The 18617-nt window shown below is 41.9% G+C and overlaps 1 protein-coding gene across 11 annotated transcripts in view; it reads right to left on the bottom strand.

Annotated features, from left to right (window-relative positions):
• The window catches only part of ralgps2 (Ral GEF with PH domain and SH3 binding motif 2), a 385220-nt gene that overhangs the window by 266312 nt on the left and 100291 nt on the right, over positions 1–18617 (bottom strand). For all 11 annotated transcript variants that reach the window (XM_052010754.1, XM_052010760.1, XM_052010755.1 and 8 more), the window contains one exon: positions 9991–10041. In XM_052010754.1, coding sequence (XP_051866714.1) covers positions 9991–10041 — 51 coding nt within the window. The remainder of the gene's footprint in view (positions 1–9990; positions 10042–18617) is intronic.

Here is an 18617-nt window from a genome sequence, read left to right as displayed (position 1 = left end):
GAATGACTTACATAAGCCGAGCTCATGATCAGAAGTCTCTGCAGAGGGTCATCAAGACAGCCCAAAACATCATTGGGACTCAGTTACCAGCGATGGAGGACATCTATCAGGCTCGATGTCGGAGCAGGGCTTTAAACATCATTCGAGAACCAGCTCACCCTGCTCGCTACCTTTTTAAACTACTTCCCTCTGGTAGGCGATACAGGACAATACATGCATACACTACAAGACTGAAACACAGCTTTTTTCCCCCAAAGCTGTTAAATTGTTGAAGATGGACTGACACCTCCTATACATACATACATATATTATGTCTTCCCCCCTTTACCGGCTGGACTCATCATGGTGTTATTTAATATATTGATATTGATATGCTGCTGATTATCATTATTATTATCATGGTTCATTTGCACACTGCCTTTTTATATTTTATATACTTTATATTTGCGTGTGTTTGTTTTATTTTATAGTTATAATTGCTCTTATCAATGTACTGTTTTGGTTTTTATTAGGCAAGGGAGTGCCATCGTCATCTCGTTGTGTTGTTGCAACAGTACAATGACAAATAAAGAATTCTTGAATCTTGAATTCTTGAATCTTGAATCTTCTACAAAATTACCAAATGGAAACAACTTGAGAACAAAACATGTGAGACGGAACATATTGCTTTTGTGTTAAATAGCTCTTTCAATCCTTATTTAATAAAAGCCACTTCACAGTGCAAACTGATTCTCACTTGCTGTCCATACTACAATTCAACCAATTACTGATCTTTCCTCAAAATCACATGGGCAACTTTATTAAACTGTCACAACATGAAAACTGCTCAGCTTCACTAACCAGAACAGGACTACAAAAAACTCAGCCCACCCAAAGCCACAATAGGAAAAAGAGTAAATGGAAACTGAAACTAAAGGCAACCTCTTACTTTCACAACCAGTGGCACTCTCATGCGAGCAGCAGCTAACTAAATCAACTCTTAAGATGGGTCTTCGTACATCAGCAGCAACATGCTTCATCTAATTTATGCAATTCTCTGCTTTTTATGGAAACGCTATAATATAAATAGATTATTAGATAAGCAGAAGCTACACTCCTCTGCTTCAGAGCTAGCCCTCTGTGCCCAGAAGTGTTGGTGAGACTCAAGAGGTGATTGAGTTTAATAAACGTCTTGAACCAAAGATATAATTTAGGGTTGCTTTGGACCACAGATCAGAGTTGACTATGCAAGCAATCCCCACATTATGGCTGTCTGAGTAATGGAAATTCACCCTCACAAAATTAACAAATCACGACCCAAAAATTTGAGATACAGAATAAAATTTGCTCTCATGGAATTCACATGGAATAAAGGTACATAAAATAAGCACAAAATGTATATTTTTTCAACTAGTGTCACTTGACGCATGCTCAGACGACATGGCCCAGCATTACAGAAAAATCAAAATGTATCGTCTTCTGGGAATGCAACTGCCCCATAAGGCAGGAGGCACCTGCATCTTAAAATGTTCCATCATTCAGGCAACACTTAACTAAGCTAATTGCCAAGTTCAGAGATTCAAATGAAAATGGAAGATCTCATGACACTACTTGGTGAAAAGCAAGAAGTTTCCCAGTTTCCAGGCCAAAATTGCCTCCCAGAATTTTGCTGTTTGGGATCTTGCTGCGCAAAAAAAAGCATAATGTAATTCATGGTGATTGTTTTGGAACATGGAATAACATCTTTTACAACCTTGGCAATAAATATGTGTGGAATCCACCCAAAGAGGTCGATAGCTAATTCTGAGTGTTTAACATGTATGCAGAATAATTATTAAACTAACAGCAGAAGGTTGTAATCACTTTTCATACCATCTTTTTCTAAACTAGAAGACAAAGTAACTTCAGTATACTGAATCTTTAAGAGGAAAATGTTCTGCCTGCATTCCATACTCCAAGAACAATTTCAGAATAGAAATTATTTTCCTTAGGGCATTTAGGTTTGCAACAATGTCACACGGAAACGACAGATATAGATTTGACCAGGTAATGACTGCCTTGGAAGTTAGCCCTCTACTCTACTCCCTATACACTCACGACTGTGCGGCCAGATTCTGCTCTAACTCCATCTACAAGTTTGCAGATGATACCACCGTTGTAGGCTGTATCTCAATCAGCGATGAGTCAGAGTACAGGAAGAAGATAGAGAGCTTAGTGGAATGGTGTCATGACAACAACCTTTCCCTCAATGTCAACAAAACTAAAGAGCTGGTCATTGACTTCAGGAAAGGGGGCGGTGTACATGCACCTGTCTACATCAATGGTGATGAGGTCGAGAGGGTTGAGAGCTTCAAGTTCCTGGGAGTGAACATCACCAACAGCCTGTCCTGGTCAAATCACATAGATGCCATGGCCAAGGAAGCTCACCAGCACCTCTAGTTCCTCAGGAGGCTAAAGAAATTTGGTTTGTCCCCTTTGACTCTCACCAACTTTTACCGATGCACCATAGAAAGCATCCTAGCTGGATGTATCACAGCTTGGTACAGCAACTGCTCTTCCCAAGACCACAAGAAGCTGCAGAGAGTTGTGGACACAGCTCAGCGCATCACAGACACCAGCCTCCCCTTCTTGGACTCTGTCTTTATCTCTCGTTGTCTTGGTGAAGCAGCCAGCATAATCAAAGACCCCACCCACCCGGAACATTCTCTCTTCTCTCCTCTTCCATCTGGTAGAAGATACAGGAGCCTGAGGGCACATACCACCAGCTTCTACCCCACTGTGATAAGACTATTGAATGGTTCCCTTATACAATGAGATGGACTCTGACCTCACGATCTACCTTGTTGTAACCTTGCACCTTATTGCACTGCACTTTCTCTGTAGCTGTGACACTTTACTCTGTACTGCTATTGGTTAGACCTGTACTACATTAATGCATTCTGTATTAACTCAATGTAACTGCACTGTGTAATGAATTGACCTGTACGATGGGTTTGTAAGACAATCTTTTCACTGTACCTCAGTACAAGTGACAATAATAAACCAATACCAAGTTAGATTGACACTCTGGTCTGTCACGATGCTCTTGGATCCGCAAGTGGCAACGGTAAAACTTTCAAGCACCAGCCCCTTAAAGCCATAATACATCATGTAACCAGCAAGTGTTCAAAGCTGATGCTTGGTAAATTTAGCTCAAACTCATAACAAATTTAATTATTCTATTGTTTTAAACAGTGTCTTGTTTGTTAATAATAATTGCTCCTTTTGAAGGACAAGATCACCTTATGTGTGATCAGGTGGAACAAAATCAGAAACATCTGTTTTCTGTGGTAACACACACACACAAAACGCTGGTGGAACTCAGCAGGTCTGACAGCATCTATGGGGGAAAATTAACGGTCAACATTTCAGGCCAAGACCCTACATCAGGACTGGAAAGGAAGAGAGCAGAAGCCAAAATAAGAAAGTTGGGGGAGGGGGAGGAGCACATGCAGGCAGGTGATAGACGAGTTCATATTATAGATGAGTTCATGTGATAAGCAAGCCCAGGTGAGGGGGGGGAAGGTAGGAGGGTGGGGGAGGCGGGAGATGCAAGAAGCTGAGGGTGATAGGTAGAAGAGGCAAAGGGATGAATAGAAGGAATCCAGTAGGAGAGGGCATTGGACCAGGTGACAAGCAGGTGGGGAATAGATGGTCAGGCCATGAGGGTGGGGGAAAAGGAAAGAGAAGAGTGGAGGGGGCCACAGGAATAAGGGAAGACAAAGGAGGGGAAAATAAGGGGTGGCAGGGGGGCAAGAGTTACTGGAAGTTAGAGAAATTGATGTTGAGACCATCAGGTTGGAGACTACCAATATGAGGTGTTGTTCCTCCAACTTATGTTTGTCAAAGATGTCTGTAGTTAATCTGTCTCCAGAGATGGAGACAGAGAGATCCAGAAAGGGGAGAGGTGTAGGAGATGCCCAAGTAAATTTGAGAGCAGGATGGAAGTTGGAGGCAAAGTTGATGAAATTGATGAGCTCAGCATGGGTGCAGGAAGCAGCACCAATGCAATTGTAGAAGAGAAAGAGTTGGGGAGCATTACCAATGTAGGTTTGGAACATGGACTGTTCCACATAGCAAATAAAAAGGCAGGCATAGCTGGGGCCCATGTGAGTGCCCATGGCCACACCTTTAGTTTGGAGAAAATCGGAGGAGGCAAAAAAAGAGGTTGTTGAGGCCAGATGTAGGTTGGAGGAACAACACTTCATATTCCGCCTTGGTAGTCTCCAACCCGATGGCTTCAACATCAATTTCTCTAACTTCCAGTCACACCTCCCCTCTTCCCACCCACCCCTTACTTTTCCCCCTCCTTTGTCTTCCCTCATTTCTGTGGCCCCTTCCCTCTTCTCTTTCCCCCACCTCATGACCTGCCTATCCCTTCCCCTGCCCTCATTACATGCCCATCTATTTTCTACCTCCTTCCCTTTATTCCATGATCCACTATTCCTCTCCTACTGGATTCCTTCTTCTTCAGCTCTATGCCTCTTCTACCTGTCACCTCTCAGCTTCTTGCATCTTCCCCCTCCCCTCCCTCCTACCTTCCCCCCCTCACCTAGACTCACCTATCACCAGCCTGCATGTACTCATCCCCCTCCCCAGACCTTTTCATTCTGGCTTCTGCCCTCTTCTTTTCCAGTCCTGATGAAGGGTCTCGACCTGAAACGTCAACTGTTTATTTCTCTCCATGGATGCTGACTGACCTGCTAAGTTCCTCCAGCATTTTGTGTTGTTCCAGATTCCAGCATCTGCAGAATCTCATGTCTCCATTTTCTATGGTAACCCCGTATCGTATTGCTCTACATTCACTTGCTATAATTCTTTCATTCCACTGAATATTTATTCTACCCATAATTAAACTAATGGAATATACATAATAAGCATTCATTAATGAATAACATAAAACATTTTATTATTATTACTATCTTGAAAGATGCTTTAAAAATGTATGGGAGAATTTGCATAAAGCTGGATTTCCCCAAATCAGGTCATCCATAACCTGTGAAGTCCCCGTGCTTGAAAAAGCAATGGTGCTTCATCTGTACTACCTTGAAGAAAAGTCTGTGATAGGGGATTCAATGGTTAAGTGAGGCAGGTAAGTATTTCTGTGGCCACAGAGATGAAACTGTCATCAAGGAGGTAGCATTTCTTCCTAAAATAAGAAATTTCATTGAGCAGCTGCAGAACATTGAGGGGGAGATCACGGTCCCCATTCCTACCAACATCACAGGAAAAAAGTAGTCCTGTAAGCAGAGGGTACAGATCAAAAGTTGGAACCTCAAAAACATTCTCTGAGGAACACCAGTGCCACGTACCAACAAGACCAGAGACAGAAATAAATATGTGGTTGAATAGATTGTGCAAGAGGGAGAGCTTTAGATTCCTGTGACATTGGGACCAGTTCCGAAGCAGTTAAATCAAGAAGAAACCAGGAGAGTTGCATCCTTGACAGGGTTGGGACCAATGTCCTTGTGGAGAAGTTTCCTACCACTACTGGGAGGATTTAAACTAACTTGGCAAGGAGATGGGAATCTGAAGACAAAAGAGAGTGCAGATGCTGGAATCTGGAACAAAAAGCAGAACACTGGAAGAACTCAGTAAGTCAAGCAGCATCTGTGGAGGCAAAAAGGTATATGTTGACATTTTGGGTTGAGACCCTGCATCAGATGGGGACTGATAACAGTTTCAGAAGAGAGAGCAACACCACCAGATATGGTACATACAAATTATTCAAATAAGTTTGGAAGGCATTGGAAGACAGAGATAATAAAACTGGGAAACAAAAGTTAATGAAGAATTTTGACAATGCAATAGTGTTTACACTTTATCTAGGCAATAAAAGTGACAAACAGAGGGTGCAAATATATACAGTATGTAGATGCATTATATTGTGGTCATTACTAAAAAGTACTTCAGAGATGGTTTAGAATGAAGGGGATGTTGCAATATTGGTTCAGGAAGAAAGAATGATATGGTAGAAAGATCAATGAGGCCTCATGTGTTAAATAGAAAAACAGAAGAGGCAATCACATTCTTGGGAATGCACTCTAGGTTCTCATTATCTGACTTTTTATTTGAGAGTAGAACCAATTTGTTGCCAAGTTTCTGAAAAATATATAAATAACTATACTATTTACTGAGATAGTAACAAAGTGAATAGGTGTAAAATTCTTGAAACACATTCAAGAGAATTTTTTAAAATCAGTTCATAAGAATATTCAACAAGAGGGGATGTTACTGGACTTACTTAAGGGAATAGTCCAGAGCAAGTGGAAATGTCAGCCAGTGGGAGAGCAATTTGGATGTAATAACCAAAACTCAGTTTCATTTAGCATAGGAGGCAAGGCCTAGAATTAGAAAAAGGGGACCAAGAAACAGCAACTTAAAGATTGGTAAAAGCAGTAGAATGCTTTCAAAAGGGAGTCAGTAAGAGATCAGACAAAATAAGTTCCCAATAAAAGAGAGAATTCCTAAATCTAGATCCCCATAGATGCTGGAGAAGTTAGGGGGCAAAAAAAAAACAGAAGGCTGTGACAAATAATTAGAGCTCAAAACTTCAGAAAGCCTGGACAAAGTGCAGAGATGACAGCGTGGTTAGGAAGCCAAAGAGGGCACCTGACAAATATTGAAGGGTAAAAATCAAGGAAAACACTGAACTATTTTGTAAATATATGGAGAGGATGACAAAGGAATCACGCCGTCCTGTTAGAGACCTAAATGCTAGCCTCGGTAGAGGGCAGAAGACATGAATAAAATTCTAATGAATATTTGTCATTTGTTTTCACAAGAGACTGGAATGGTATAGAGACTAACAAAAAGAAATAAGAATATGAAGTACTGGAAATGTGCATTTGAGAAAAAAGAAGGGAGCAAAGAAAGAAACAGAAGAGACAGGAGGCCTGGGAAATTGGAGCAACTTAAAATCTATTTTTGGCCAGCATTGACACAATGGGTTTTTGTTCCATATTTTTAATCATCCTACGAGATTTAATCCAGCCAATTAATGCCCCATTAACCAAATCTCAATTGTTAGCAAAGTGATGAAAGGTGTAAACTAAAGTACCACCAAGCAGCATTTAACAATAATCTATGTAGAAAGAACCATTTTCAGTTCTGCCAGGGCCACACAACTCCAGAGCAGTCCAAAACCCTGGTCTAAATGTGGTCAACAGAAATGTGAAACGGCTCATTAAAATTTAAAAAGAAATAACCAGAAAATTGTACTGTTTATTGAAGCCACTCAGACAAAACTGGGCGGAAGGAAGAGTGGAACAACACAAGGTAAAGTTCTTGCAACTGACATCTAGCAACCATAGCTGAAAACTGCTTGTGAAGATATCACCCAAAAACATTAAATTCATTTCTATGTATCCAACAGTTCAGTGCTTTTTGGTCAACATCCCAAAGGATGACCAAGTGGGTAAAATACTGGAGGGTTCCTGTCATCTCCTGAACCACAGTCCAGTAAGAATGCAAAGTGGAAGAGAAATGGAGGAGGAGCAATACAGAGCATCTATTTGGGTTCTGATGAAAAAGAGTTTAGATTAACTGATGGGAGATATGAAATTGACTGTCCAATTAATATGAAGTAAATAGTATAAGCTGAAGTAAGAAAGCCAACATATTTCTTAAATTTTATCACACTAGTAAATGCCACCAATCAATCAATCCAAATATTGCACTGAATCCAAATAGTGGTAAACCTATGGAATTTATTGCCACAGAGGGCTGTGGAGGCCAAGTCATTGGGGGTATTTAAGGCAAAGATTGATAGGTTCTTGATTGGTAAGGGGGTTAGGGGTTACAGGGAGAAGGTGAGACAAAGGGGTTTAAAAAAAATCAGCCATGATTGAATGGCAGAGCAGACTTGATGGGCTGAATGGTCTTATTTCAAGATTAAGTTTATAGCCAATGGGAGACTTTTTCCATGGTTTGAGACCAAAGGCAGTTTCTGCCAGCTCCAACTAAAGATTCCAGCACCTGACAACATTCCTCGTCTCTGACCTCCTCTTATAGCCACATTGTATATACGGCTACTCCAGTTCAGTTTCTCGTCAATGGTAACCTACCTCCCATGATACTGATAGCAGGGATTTGGTGAGGTAATGCCAGTGATTGTCAGAGAGTGATAGCAAGATTTTCTCTTGTTGGATATTGTCATTGCCTGGCACTTGTATGTTGCGAATGTTACTTGCCACCTATCAGCACAGACCTGGATATCGTAAAGGTCTTGCATTTGGATATGGACTGCTTCATCATCTGAGTCATCATAAATGGGGCTGAACATTGTGCAATTATCAGTGAATATCCTTACTTCTACCTTATGATTAAAGGAAGGTCATCGATGAAATAGCTGAAGATGTTTGGGCCTAAGACACTACCCTGAGGAACTCTTGCAGACGTGTCCTGTGGCTGAGATAATTTACCACGATAACCATCTTCCTTTGTGCTCGGTATGATTCCAACCCCCCATCCTTCCCACTGACCAGTTCAGCCAGGGTTCCTTGATGTCATACTCAATCAAATGCTGCCTTGATATCAAGGGCAGTTACTCTCACTTCACCTCTGGAGTTCCGCTCTTCTGTCCATGTTTGGTCCAAGGCTGTAATGAGGTCAAGAGCTGAGTGACTTTGGCAGAACCCAACCTGAGCTTTTGTAAGCAGGTTGACGCTAAGGAAGTGCCACATGATAGCACTATTGCTATTCCTTCCATCATTTTTCTGATGAACAAGACTAGACTAGTACATTGGTAATTGGCCAAGTTGGATTTGTCCTGCTTCCCAAGGACAGGACATACCTGGGCAGTTTCCTGTTTTGTCAGGTAGATGTCAAGGTTGCAGCTGTACTGGAACAGCTTGGCCAAGGGTGTCGCAAGTTTTGCAAGTTCTAGAGCACAAATCCTCAGTACTATTGCCAGAATGTTGTCAGATGGATCATCCACTCAGCATTTCTTTCTTGCAAATCCTCCAGCTTTCTCTTTTGCACTGATGTGCTGGACTCCCCATTATTGAGAATGGAGATATTTGTGGAGCCTCCTCCTCCAGGGAGTTGCTTAACTCTCTACCACCATTCACGACTGGATGTGGCTGGACGCAGAGCTTAAATCTGATCTGTTGGTTGTGGGATCCCTTAGCTGTCTATTGCATGCTGTTTATATTGTTTTGCAAGTAGTCCTGTCTTTTAGTCTCACAAGCTTGATGCCTCATTCTGAAGTATTCCTGGTACTACTCCACGCATCCCCTCCTGCATTCTTCATTCAGTGACCGCAAATTTCCGGTTGCCTGTCATTTTAATTCACCAGCCAATTCCCACTCCAATCACTCTGTTTGTGGCCTTCTACACTATTACAACGAGGCCCAATGCAAGCTTGAGGACCTCTCTTCAGTCTGGGCACATTGCAGTCTTCCAGATTCGATACTGAATTCCACAACTTTAGGGAGCTCACTCTTTTGTTCTGTCTGTGTCAGAACAAGCCATTTCTGCCTATAGTCTGTATTGTCTTCATACAGTATTGCATTCATATAGTCTGGACTGCAGAGTTTGCGTCACAGCCTCATGACTATTATACAGACAAAGAAGCATGATGTGTTTGCAGCTGTCCCCATTAACCCATTTTGACTTTCCTAATGACATTGATTTTCTTAATGGCACCCTCACTGCATCTGTCAGTCCAATACATCACATGAGATTTTGAATATGGTATGACACCTCCAATCAAAGGTCTGACCCACACCAGCAGGAAAGGGTAGTTTGTGCACCAGCTGCCCAAATTGTGAAATTACATACCCTGAAGTGATGAACTGCAAACATTAAGCTGTTGGCACAAATCAAAACACAATGAACATGGGCACATCTGATAAACATTGGAGGAAAATGATCAATCATTAACTGAAATAATGTCTTTGAAGCAAAGCTTCAGTAATTTCTTATTATTATAGCACCTATTACCAAAGGCAATGATATTAATGAACTCACCTCAGGCTGAATAGCTTTAAAAACTGGTGCATCCATTAATGTTATCTGACTCTGTAAACAAAAAATAAAATTGTAAATGAAATTACAATTTAATTGTAAAAGTAATTAACCTTCACAACAATTTTGCACATTAAAGACTCCGAAATAATTTTCCCAGTTGTGTTCAACTTCAAAATATTAAATGTATTAAAATGCACTGAACCTACAAATACCATTAACAGGTACTATTAGAGTGAAAGGAATTAATGTTGCACAACTTGATTCAAGTGGACCAAAATTAGCACATTCACCAATTTGATAAATAAATGTTAAAAAAAAATGGTCAGAGTTCCATTACCCAATTCAATGAGCCAGAATTAGTGCTAGCAGCCAGCCATCTGTTCTTGCTGGTGACTATGGTTGCGAACCGTATTTTGTAAGATTTCAAGTATCCAAATAGAAATTAGGCTGCCCAATTTGATTCTAATAGTACGAAGCTAATAGAATAGCTGAGGGAAGGTAGAGTGCAGGGCAGAGCCAAGAATCCACAGGCCACTGCATCCACCATAAAGGAACAGCCTGTGATCTAACCAACGAACTTTGAAGCCCACCATATGTTTATCAGGATTACGTGTAGAAGGCCATTACGACAGACTAGAGGTTAGGGATCTTGAGTTCCCTCATTACCATAATTATTTCAGCCTTATCAACCTAGAGTTTTTCATGACTACACACCAGTTATTCTACACACCTAAAATTCCCTAATATAGTGCTGCTGGTGAGATTACAACATGGCCTCCTCTCCTCTTTGTATTACCTGGTATCAGGGCCAGGCCTGTTTAGGGTTGCAATTTCAGACCTAGCCAGTAGATAATTCTGGGGCACCAGTGCCTTTCACAATGTCAGGGCTTGCGTTGAGATGAGAGAAACGGTCAGGCCAGGAACCAGGATAACGGGATAGCTGGGAGAGATTGTGCAGGCTGAGGCAAGAATGGAGACCAGCATGGCAAAGCACCAAAAACATTCTTGCACCTTACAGAACACAAATGTACCTTAAACCATTCACCAGAGCTGGTGTGCTGACTGATAATCATTGCTGTTTGAAGCTTTAGGACATCAGCTAACAGAAGGATGAGGAAACCTCAATGGCCTGCTTAGCTCTGTGGGGAGCTTAGCTCCACAGTATAATCCTGGCACAAACACCACAGAGTGACTTGAAAGACTGGTAGATTGCTACAGGTAAACACCTGCAGCCATTCGAACGACTTCCAAGTCAAAAAGTCCTAAAATACCCTCAGTTATGAAGGTAACTGCTGGTAGACTTTTTGAAAGATCTGGCTGATGCAGACAGAGATACAACAGGATAAAACCTTGCTCAACAACATCCTGCTTGCTTCCAGCCTATTATTTGCAAGATATAATCTCAGCAATGTTATTGCTGACCCATGCAGCAAGTACAAACTTAACTTTTGTAGTCCCTGACACAGTATAGCCAGTTAATAAACATTCCAAAAACCTTCCGTGCCTGCAATGTCAGACATTCAGAAGCATTGTAAAACATTATACTATATAAAGACAAAAGCATTTTAAAAAATAAAAATAATTGAGTTAAAAGATTTATATTAATTCAAAAAATTTAAATTACTTAACACTCAGCGAGGTCATCTGCAGCCACTTCCCTCCATTGAAATAAACGCATCCACTCCTCCAGCAAAATAGACACACAAAAGACCCCATACGCTGGAACCTGGAGCAAAATGCAACCTACTCAAGGAACTCAGGTGGGTCATGCAGCATCTGTGGAGGCTACGAGATAGTCGATGTTTCCGGTTCACACTATCTTGATGTAGGGTGACAAAGAGAGTTAGCCAGTATAGAGAGGCGAGAGTGAGGCGTGAGGCAGGGACAGGCAGGTGATAAGTGGAACCAGATTGAGATGATGAACAGAAGGAACCAGGTGGGGGAGGGGCAGGTGGAAGTAGAGGGATGGTAGTGAAAGAAGTGGTGGAGGAACAAGTGTTACACCTCCTATGCTTACAGGGGAACATGCCGGGGGAGGGGGAGGGAGGTGAGGGTGGATAGTGAATGAGAGAACCAGGGAATCACAGAGAGGGTGGTCCCTGCATAAAGGGATGGCGAAGGGAAAATGTGACTGGTGGTGAGATCCTGTTGCAGCTGGTGGAAATGATGAAGGATGACGCGCTGGATCCCAAGGGCTGGTAGGGTGAAAGGTGAGAACCAAGGGATCTCTGTGCTGTCTGGGTTGTGGGGTGGGGGGGGGGGGGGGGGGGAATGGGTTTAAGAAAATGGAGCAAATGCAAATGAGGGCTCTGTCAACCACAGTAGAGAGGAGCCACGTTTCCTGAAGGAGGAGGACATTTCAGATATCCTGGAGTGGAAAGCCTCACCTTGAGAACAGGTGCGGCAGAGTTAAAGAAACTGAGAAAAAGGGATGGAATCCTTACAAGAGACTGGGTGGGAGAAGGTGGCTCTATCTGCCTACCTTTTTTTACCCCTCTTTCCTTATCTGTCTCTATCACCCACTAGCTACCATCTCCTGACTCCACCTCTCCCCTTTCATCTGCCTCCTTACCTGGTTCCACCTATTGCTGCTAGCCCCCAACCTCACCCCTCCCTCTCACTTTTCTATACTGGCCATCTCCCCTCTACATTTCAGTCCTGATGCAAAGTATGAATCCAAAACATCAACTATCCCTTTGCCTCCACAGATACAGCTTAACCCACTGAATTCTTCCAGTAGTTTGTTTTTTTGCTCCATTTTTCCACCGTACAGTTTCCCCAGCACAAGCAGTCAGAGATGCCAGTGATTTCACACAGAATCGCAAGTATTTCCAAGCAATCTGGTTGGCACGGATGTGTTGGGCCTTTGGGACTGTTTCCATGCTGTATGACACTACAACTCTAAATTCTGGCCCAATGTAATATCTAAAATTTACAAGACAATCATTAAATCGCAAGAAAGGTAAATCTCATTTTCAGTGCATCCAAAGTGACGAGCTTTGAAAGAATTTAACATTTATGTTCAAAGCAAACTTCTTTGGAAACAAAAAAATGTATCAGCCTTTCAGGTAATTTAAATGTTCATAAAATTATATTTTTCATTAAAAATTCTGAATAAAATAATAATGTGTTCAATCCAATGAAAGTGATTCAAAAAAAACTTTTTTGGGATTTTCATTGACAACTCAGTATGATAAGATAAATCAAAAACTGTATTAACAAGCATATCTATTGCATTGACAGTTTTAAGGAAAAAGCAGTAACAATTGGGAGAAATTGAAAGATAATAACCACAGGATGACATCTGAAATTAGTTGAATTAATTCCGTTCCCAATGCAACAAAGGTTCACCAGACTTGTAGCTGGAATGACAAGTTTGTCGTATGAGAAGAAAATAGACCAAGTCTACTCAGAGTTCACAAAAATGAGAAGTTACCTCATTGAAACCTATAAAATGCTACAGGGCTTAAAGGGTGGATACAGGGAGAATATTTCCCCTGGCTGAGCCACCTAGAACAAGGGGTCACTGTCTCAAATTATAAGGTTGACCATTAAGCAAATCACTGAGATGATCATAAATTTCTTCACTCAGCATTCATGAATCTTTGGAATTCTCTACCCTGGAGGGCTCAGAAATTGAGTTCATTCAAAACAGAGATCTACAGATATCTGGATATGAATGGAATCAAGGGATTTAGGAAGAGTGCAGGAAAATGGAGGGAGAAGATCAGCCATGATGTTAGTAAATGGCAGAACAGGCTCAAAAGGATAAATGACTTTCTTGTGCCTCTATTTCTTATCAGAATAAATTGGTAAGTTGGTTTATTATTGTCACATGTACTGAGGTCCTGTGGAAAAACTTGTCTTGCATACCATTCATATAGATCAATTCATTACACAGTGCATTGAGGTAGTACAAGGTAAAACAAAACAGAATGCAGAATAAAGTGTTACAGTTACAGAGAAATTGCAGTGCAGGTGGACAATAAGGTACAAGGTCATAACGAGGCAGATTGTGAGGTCAAGAGTCCATCTTATCATACTAGGGAACCATTCAATAGTCTTATAACAGCAGGTTAGAAGCTGTCCTTGAGATTGGTGGTACGTGCTTTCAGGCTTTTGTATCTTCTGCCTGATGGGAGAGGGGAAAAGAGCGAATGACCTGCATGGGTAGGGTCTTTGATGATGCTGGCTGCTTTACCAAAGCAGCAAGAAGTGTAGACAGAGACCATGGAGGGAGGCGGGCTTCCATGATGCGCTGGGCTATGTCCACAACTCTCTGCAGTTCCTTACAGTCACAGGCAGAGCAGTTGCTATACCAAGCTGTGACACATCCAGATAGGATGCTTTCCATGGTGCAACAATAAAAATTGGTGAGGGTCAAAGGGGACAGGCCAAATTTATTTAGCCCCCTGAGGAAGTAGAGGCACTGGTGAGCTTTCTTGGCCATGGCATCTACTTGGTTGGACCAAGAAAGGCTATTGGTGATGTTCACTCCAAGGAACTTGAAGCTCTCAACCCTCTCGACCTCAGCACTGTTAATGTAGACAGGTGCATGGGCACCGTCCTCCTTCCTGAATTCACTGACCAGCTCTTTTGTTCTGCCAACATTGATGCAAAGATTGTCATCACAACATCATGTCACTAGGCTCTTTATCTCCTTCCTGTACTCCAACTCATCGTTATTTGAGATATGGACCACTACAGTGGTGTCATCCACAAATTTGTTGGAGTTGGAGCAGAATCTGGCCACACAGTTATGAGTGTATAAGGAGTAGATTAGGGGACTGAGGACACAGCCTTGTGGGGCATCAGTGTTGAGAATAATCATGGCGAAAGTGTTACTGCCTACCCTTACTGATTGCAGTCTGTTAGTCAGGAAGTCAAGGATCTAGTGGCAAAGGGAGGTGTTGAGTCCTGGGTCTCGGAGTTCAGAGATGAGTTTGCTTAGAATTATAATATTGAAGACAGAGATATCGTCAATAAACAATAGTCCAACATAGGTGTCTTTACTGTCCAGATGCTCCAGAGATGAGCGTAGGGCCAGAGATGGTGTCCACTGTAGACTTGTTTCAGCAAAAGGCGAATTGCAGTGAGTCAAAGTTGTCTGGGAGGCTGGAGTTAATGTGTGACATGACCAGCCTCTCAAAGCACTTCATGATGGTGGATATCAGAGCCACTGGGGGTGGCGGGTGGGGGAGTAGTTATTAATGCATGTTACCTCGTTTCTCTTAGGTACTGGGATGATAGTAACCTCCTTAAAGAAGATGGGAAACTCGTATTGAAGCAGTGAGAGGTTAAGGTCTTTAAATACCCCCCGCCAGCTGATCTGCACAGGATCTAAGGGCCCATCCAGGGACACCATCCAGGTCAGATGCTTTCCGCGGATTCGCTCTCCGGAAGACTGATCTTACATCCAAAACAGTGATTGTGGGTTCAGGTGCATAGGAGGCTGTCGGGGTTGGGTGGTGACATTCCAATCCCCTTCTGTTCAAAATGTGCATAGGACGCATTAAGTTCATCGGGAAGGATGCGCTGTTGTCGGCGATGCTGCCCAACTTCACTTTGTAGCCTGTTATAGCATGCAAGCCTTGCCACAAATGACTGCTGGTCTGGGACTCGATTTTGGACTGGTATCGTCTCTTGGCATCCCTGATAGCTTTATGGAGGTCGTATCTCAATTTCTTGTATCGGTCAGGGTCACCTGATTTGAACGCCACAGTCCTAGATTTCAGTAGAGAGTGGATCTCCTGGTTCATCCATGGTTTCCGATTCAGGAACGCCCAGATTGTGCTCTTTAGTACACAGTCCTCAACATGTTTGCTGTTAAAGTCCATGATAGTGGTGACAGACTCAACCAGGCTGGCAGCTGAGTCTTTGGACCAGTCTACCAACTCAAAGCAGTCATGTAGTAGCTCATCTATTTCCTCAGACCAGCACTGAACGACTTTCTGTCCTGGATCCTCCCAGACCCCCAGAAAAAACAAATACCAAATTAATATTTTGCATTAGGAATTGTGGCCAGTTAATTGTAGCTCCTATTTGGCCTCTCAGTGCTGTATTATAGTTCACAATGCATAAAATGTGGTTTTGTCATAGAGACTTTATTTAAAAAATGGAAGATTAACAAATTCCTATGGATTGACAAAACTGAAGATTCAATGCTTTATACTGGCAACAAGTTCACAAGTACTACAAAACATTAATTTACTCAGCCTCTATACATTGATGTCTTTTGCCCAAAAATAAAATTCTTCATCACGTAGTCTCAATGGATTTACAGCCATGCCTGCGATATCATGGCCAACCAATAGATGGAGACAGACACAAGGGATTGCAGATGCTGGAATCTGGAGCAAAAAAATCAAACTGCTGGAAGAACTCAGCCGGTCAGGCAGCAGCTGTGCAGGGAAATGGACAGTCGATGTTTTGGGTCCCAGATGAAGGGTCTCAACCTGAAATGTCAACTGCCCATTTCCCTCTACAGATACCATCTGACCCGCTGAGTTTCTGCATCAGTTTTTTTTTCGCAACAGATGGAGGCAATTCGTTTTGTTCCAGATGCTGAGACTTATTTTTGTTTCAACATTCACAGAATTTCTGGATTAATCCCTCAAATCATTTCAGCAATTGGATTTTAAAAAAAACACAATATGAAAACTCATATCTACTTGGTTTGAAAGCATCAACTGTGATAGCAACTGGAGTTCTTCGGTACACGTCAACGTAGTTCAGCAAATGAAAGAAAGATCAGCCAGCATCCCAATTCCCAGATGCAATCCAAGTATGCATGTGAATGGACTTCAGATAAGAACAGAACAGTCATAGCTGTGCTCCTGATCAATATTCAATATGCATAGATCATACACGACACATCATGGAGGATGAGAGGTGACCCAATAGAGGTGTATAAGATGATGAGAGGCATTGATCGTGTGGATGGTCAGAGGCTTTTTCCCCAGGGCTGAAATGGTTGCCACAAGAGGGCACAGGTTTAAGGTGCTGGGGAGTAGGTACAGAGGAGATGTCAGAGGTAAGTTTTTTTTACTCAGAGTGGTGAGTGCGTGGAGTGGGCTACCAGCAACGGTGGTGGAGGCAGATACGATAGGGGTCTTTTAAAGGACTTCTGGATAGGTACATGGAGCTTAGAAAAATAGAGGGCTATGGGTAAGCCTAGTAATTACTAAGGTAGGGACATGTTCGGCACAGCTCTGTGGGCCGAAGGGCCTGTAGTGTGCTGTAGAGTTTCTATGTTCTATGTTTCTATGACTATGATCTATCTTCCATGATCACCACAATGTTGGACAGGAGGCCCATCTTTCCCAGAAAGTGTCTGTGAAATTGAGATTTTTAAAGATATTGTTGGAGTTGCACATAAATGAGAAATATTTGTATCAGCAGAAGCAAAAAAAAACTAAGAAATGTCCATTTTAACAAACTGAAAAGTTGCAGCATCCTTTTATCTGTTTGGAGAGGAATTTCAGTTGAAACAGGATCACTAACGACCTCTACTGGTGTTAATGAAAAGTTCAAAAAACTGTTTATGGGAAAGTGTCAATGCATTTGTTAAAATCATTACCTCACATTGTTCAACTTGCCTCAAAAAAAACAGAACTTACAGGAAACTACAGTATTGCTTATAATTTATTTTTTGTTAATTAACTGCTCAAAAATCATGTAAATTTATGCCACAGGTGGACATTTAGTCTGCCATTTCCTTGTCAGGTAGAGCAAAAGGTTTTTAGGCCAACACCAAATACGGTACCTCGAGTGTGCAGCAAGTTACATTTTCAACCTGATTGGGGTCCTACTTAATCCTTTCTGGTAGTAAGTTTCAGAGCAGACCACTCAGTGAATTTTCTTTCCTCAACTCACCTCCAAATCCTCCATTTATCACCTTTAATCCATGTCCCCCCAGTGTGGAGCTCTCTCAGGTCAAAGATCTTTTCTACTTGCCCTAATTCAGGATCATATAAATTTTATACACCTCAATTAAATCGACTCAGTGAAAATGATCCCAGCTGAGTCGATTACTTCTCAAGACATATTCCAGCCCCAACAACACATCCTCCCCGCAACATGGTGGCAGCTTTTATGCATTTACAGCTTGAAGTTGCAACCTAACCACAGGGTCATAAATGAAAATCAAAAACAGCAGATGCTGGAAATCTGAATTATAAATTCGATGCTGGAAGTTCTCTGGGGGGCTGTTTTTGTGATTGGAAGCCTGTGACCAGTGTATCACAGGGAATGGTGCTGGATATCTTGCTATTTGTTTTATAGGGTATTGAATGTAGGTGGTATGATTAGTAAGTTTACAGATGACATTAAAATTGGTGGTGCTGTTGATAGTGAGGAGCATAGATTTGGGCTACAGAATGATATTGAACAACTGGTAAGCTGGGCAGGGCAATGACAAATGAAATTTAATACTCGTAAGTAGAGGTAATTCATTTTGGGAGGTCTAATGAGGAGAGGACATGTACCATAAATAGTGGGACCCTAACGAGCAGTGAGGAATAAAGGAACCTTGGTTTACAAGTCCAAAGATCCCTGAAGGTGGCAGCACAAGTAGATATGGTGGTAAAGAATATGTAGAGGATGTTTGCCTTCATTAGCCAGGGCTT

This window comes from Pristis pectinata, chromosome 3, assembly GCF_009764475.1.
Source record: "Pristis pectinata isolate sPriPec2 chromosome 3, sPriPec2.1.pri, whole genome shotgun sequence".
In the NCBI taxonomy this organism is placed as follows: domain Eukaryota; kingdom Metazoa; phylum Chordata; class Chondrichthyes; order Rhinopristiformes; family Pristidae; genus Pristis; species Pristis pectinata.
The sequence above is the reverse complement of the archived record's forward strand: the minus strand, read 5'-3'. Positions and strand labels throughout refer to the sequence as shown.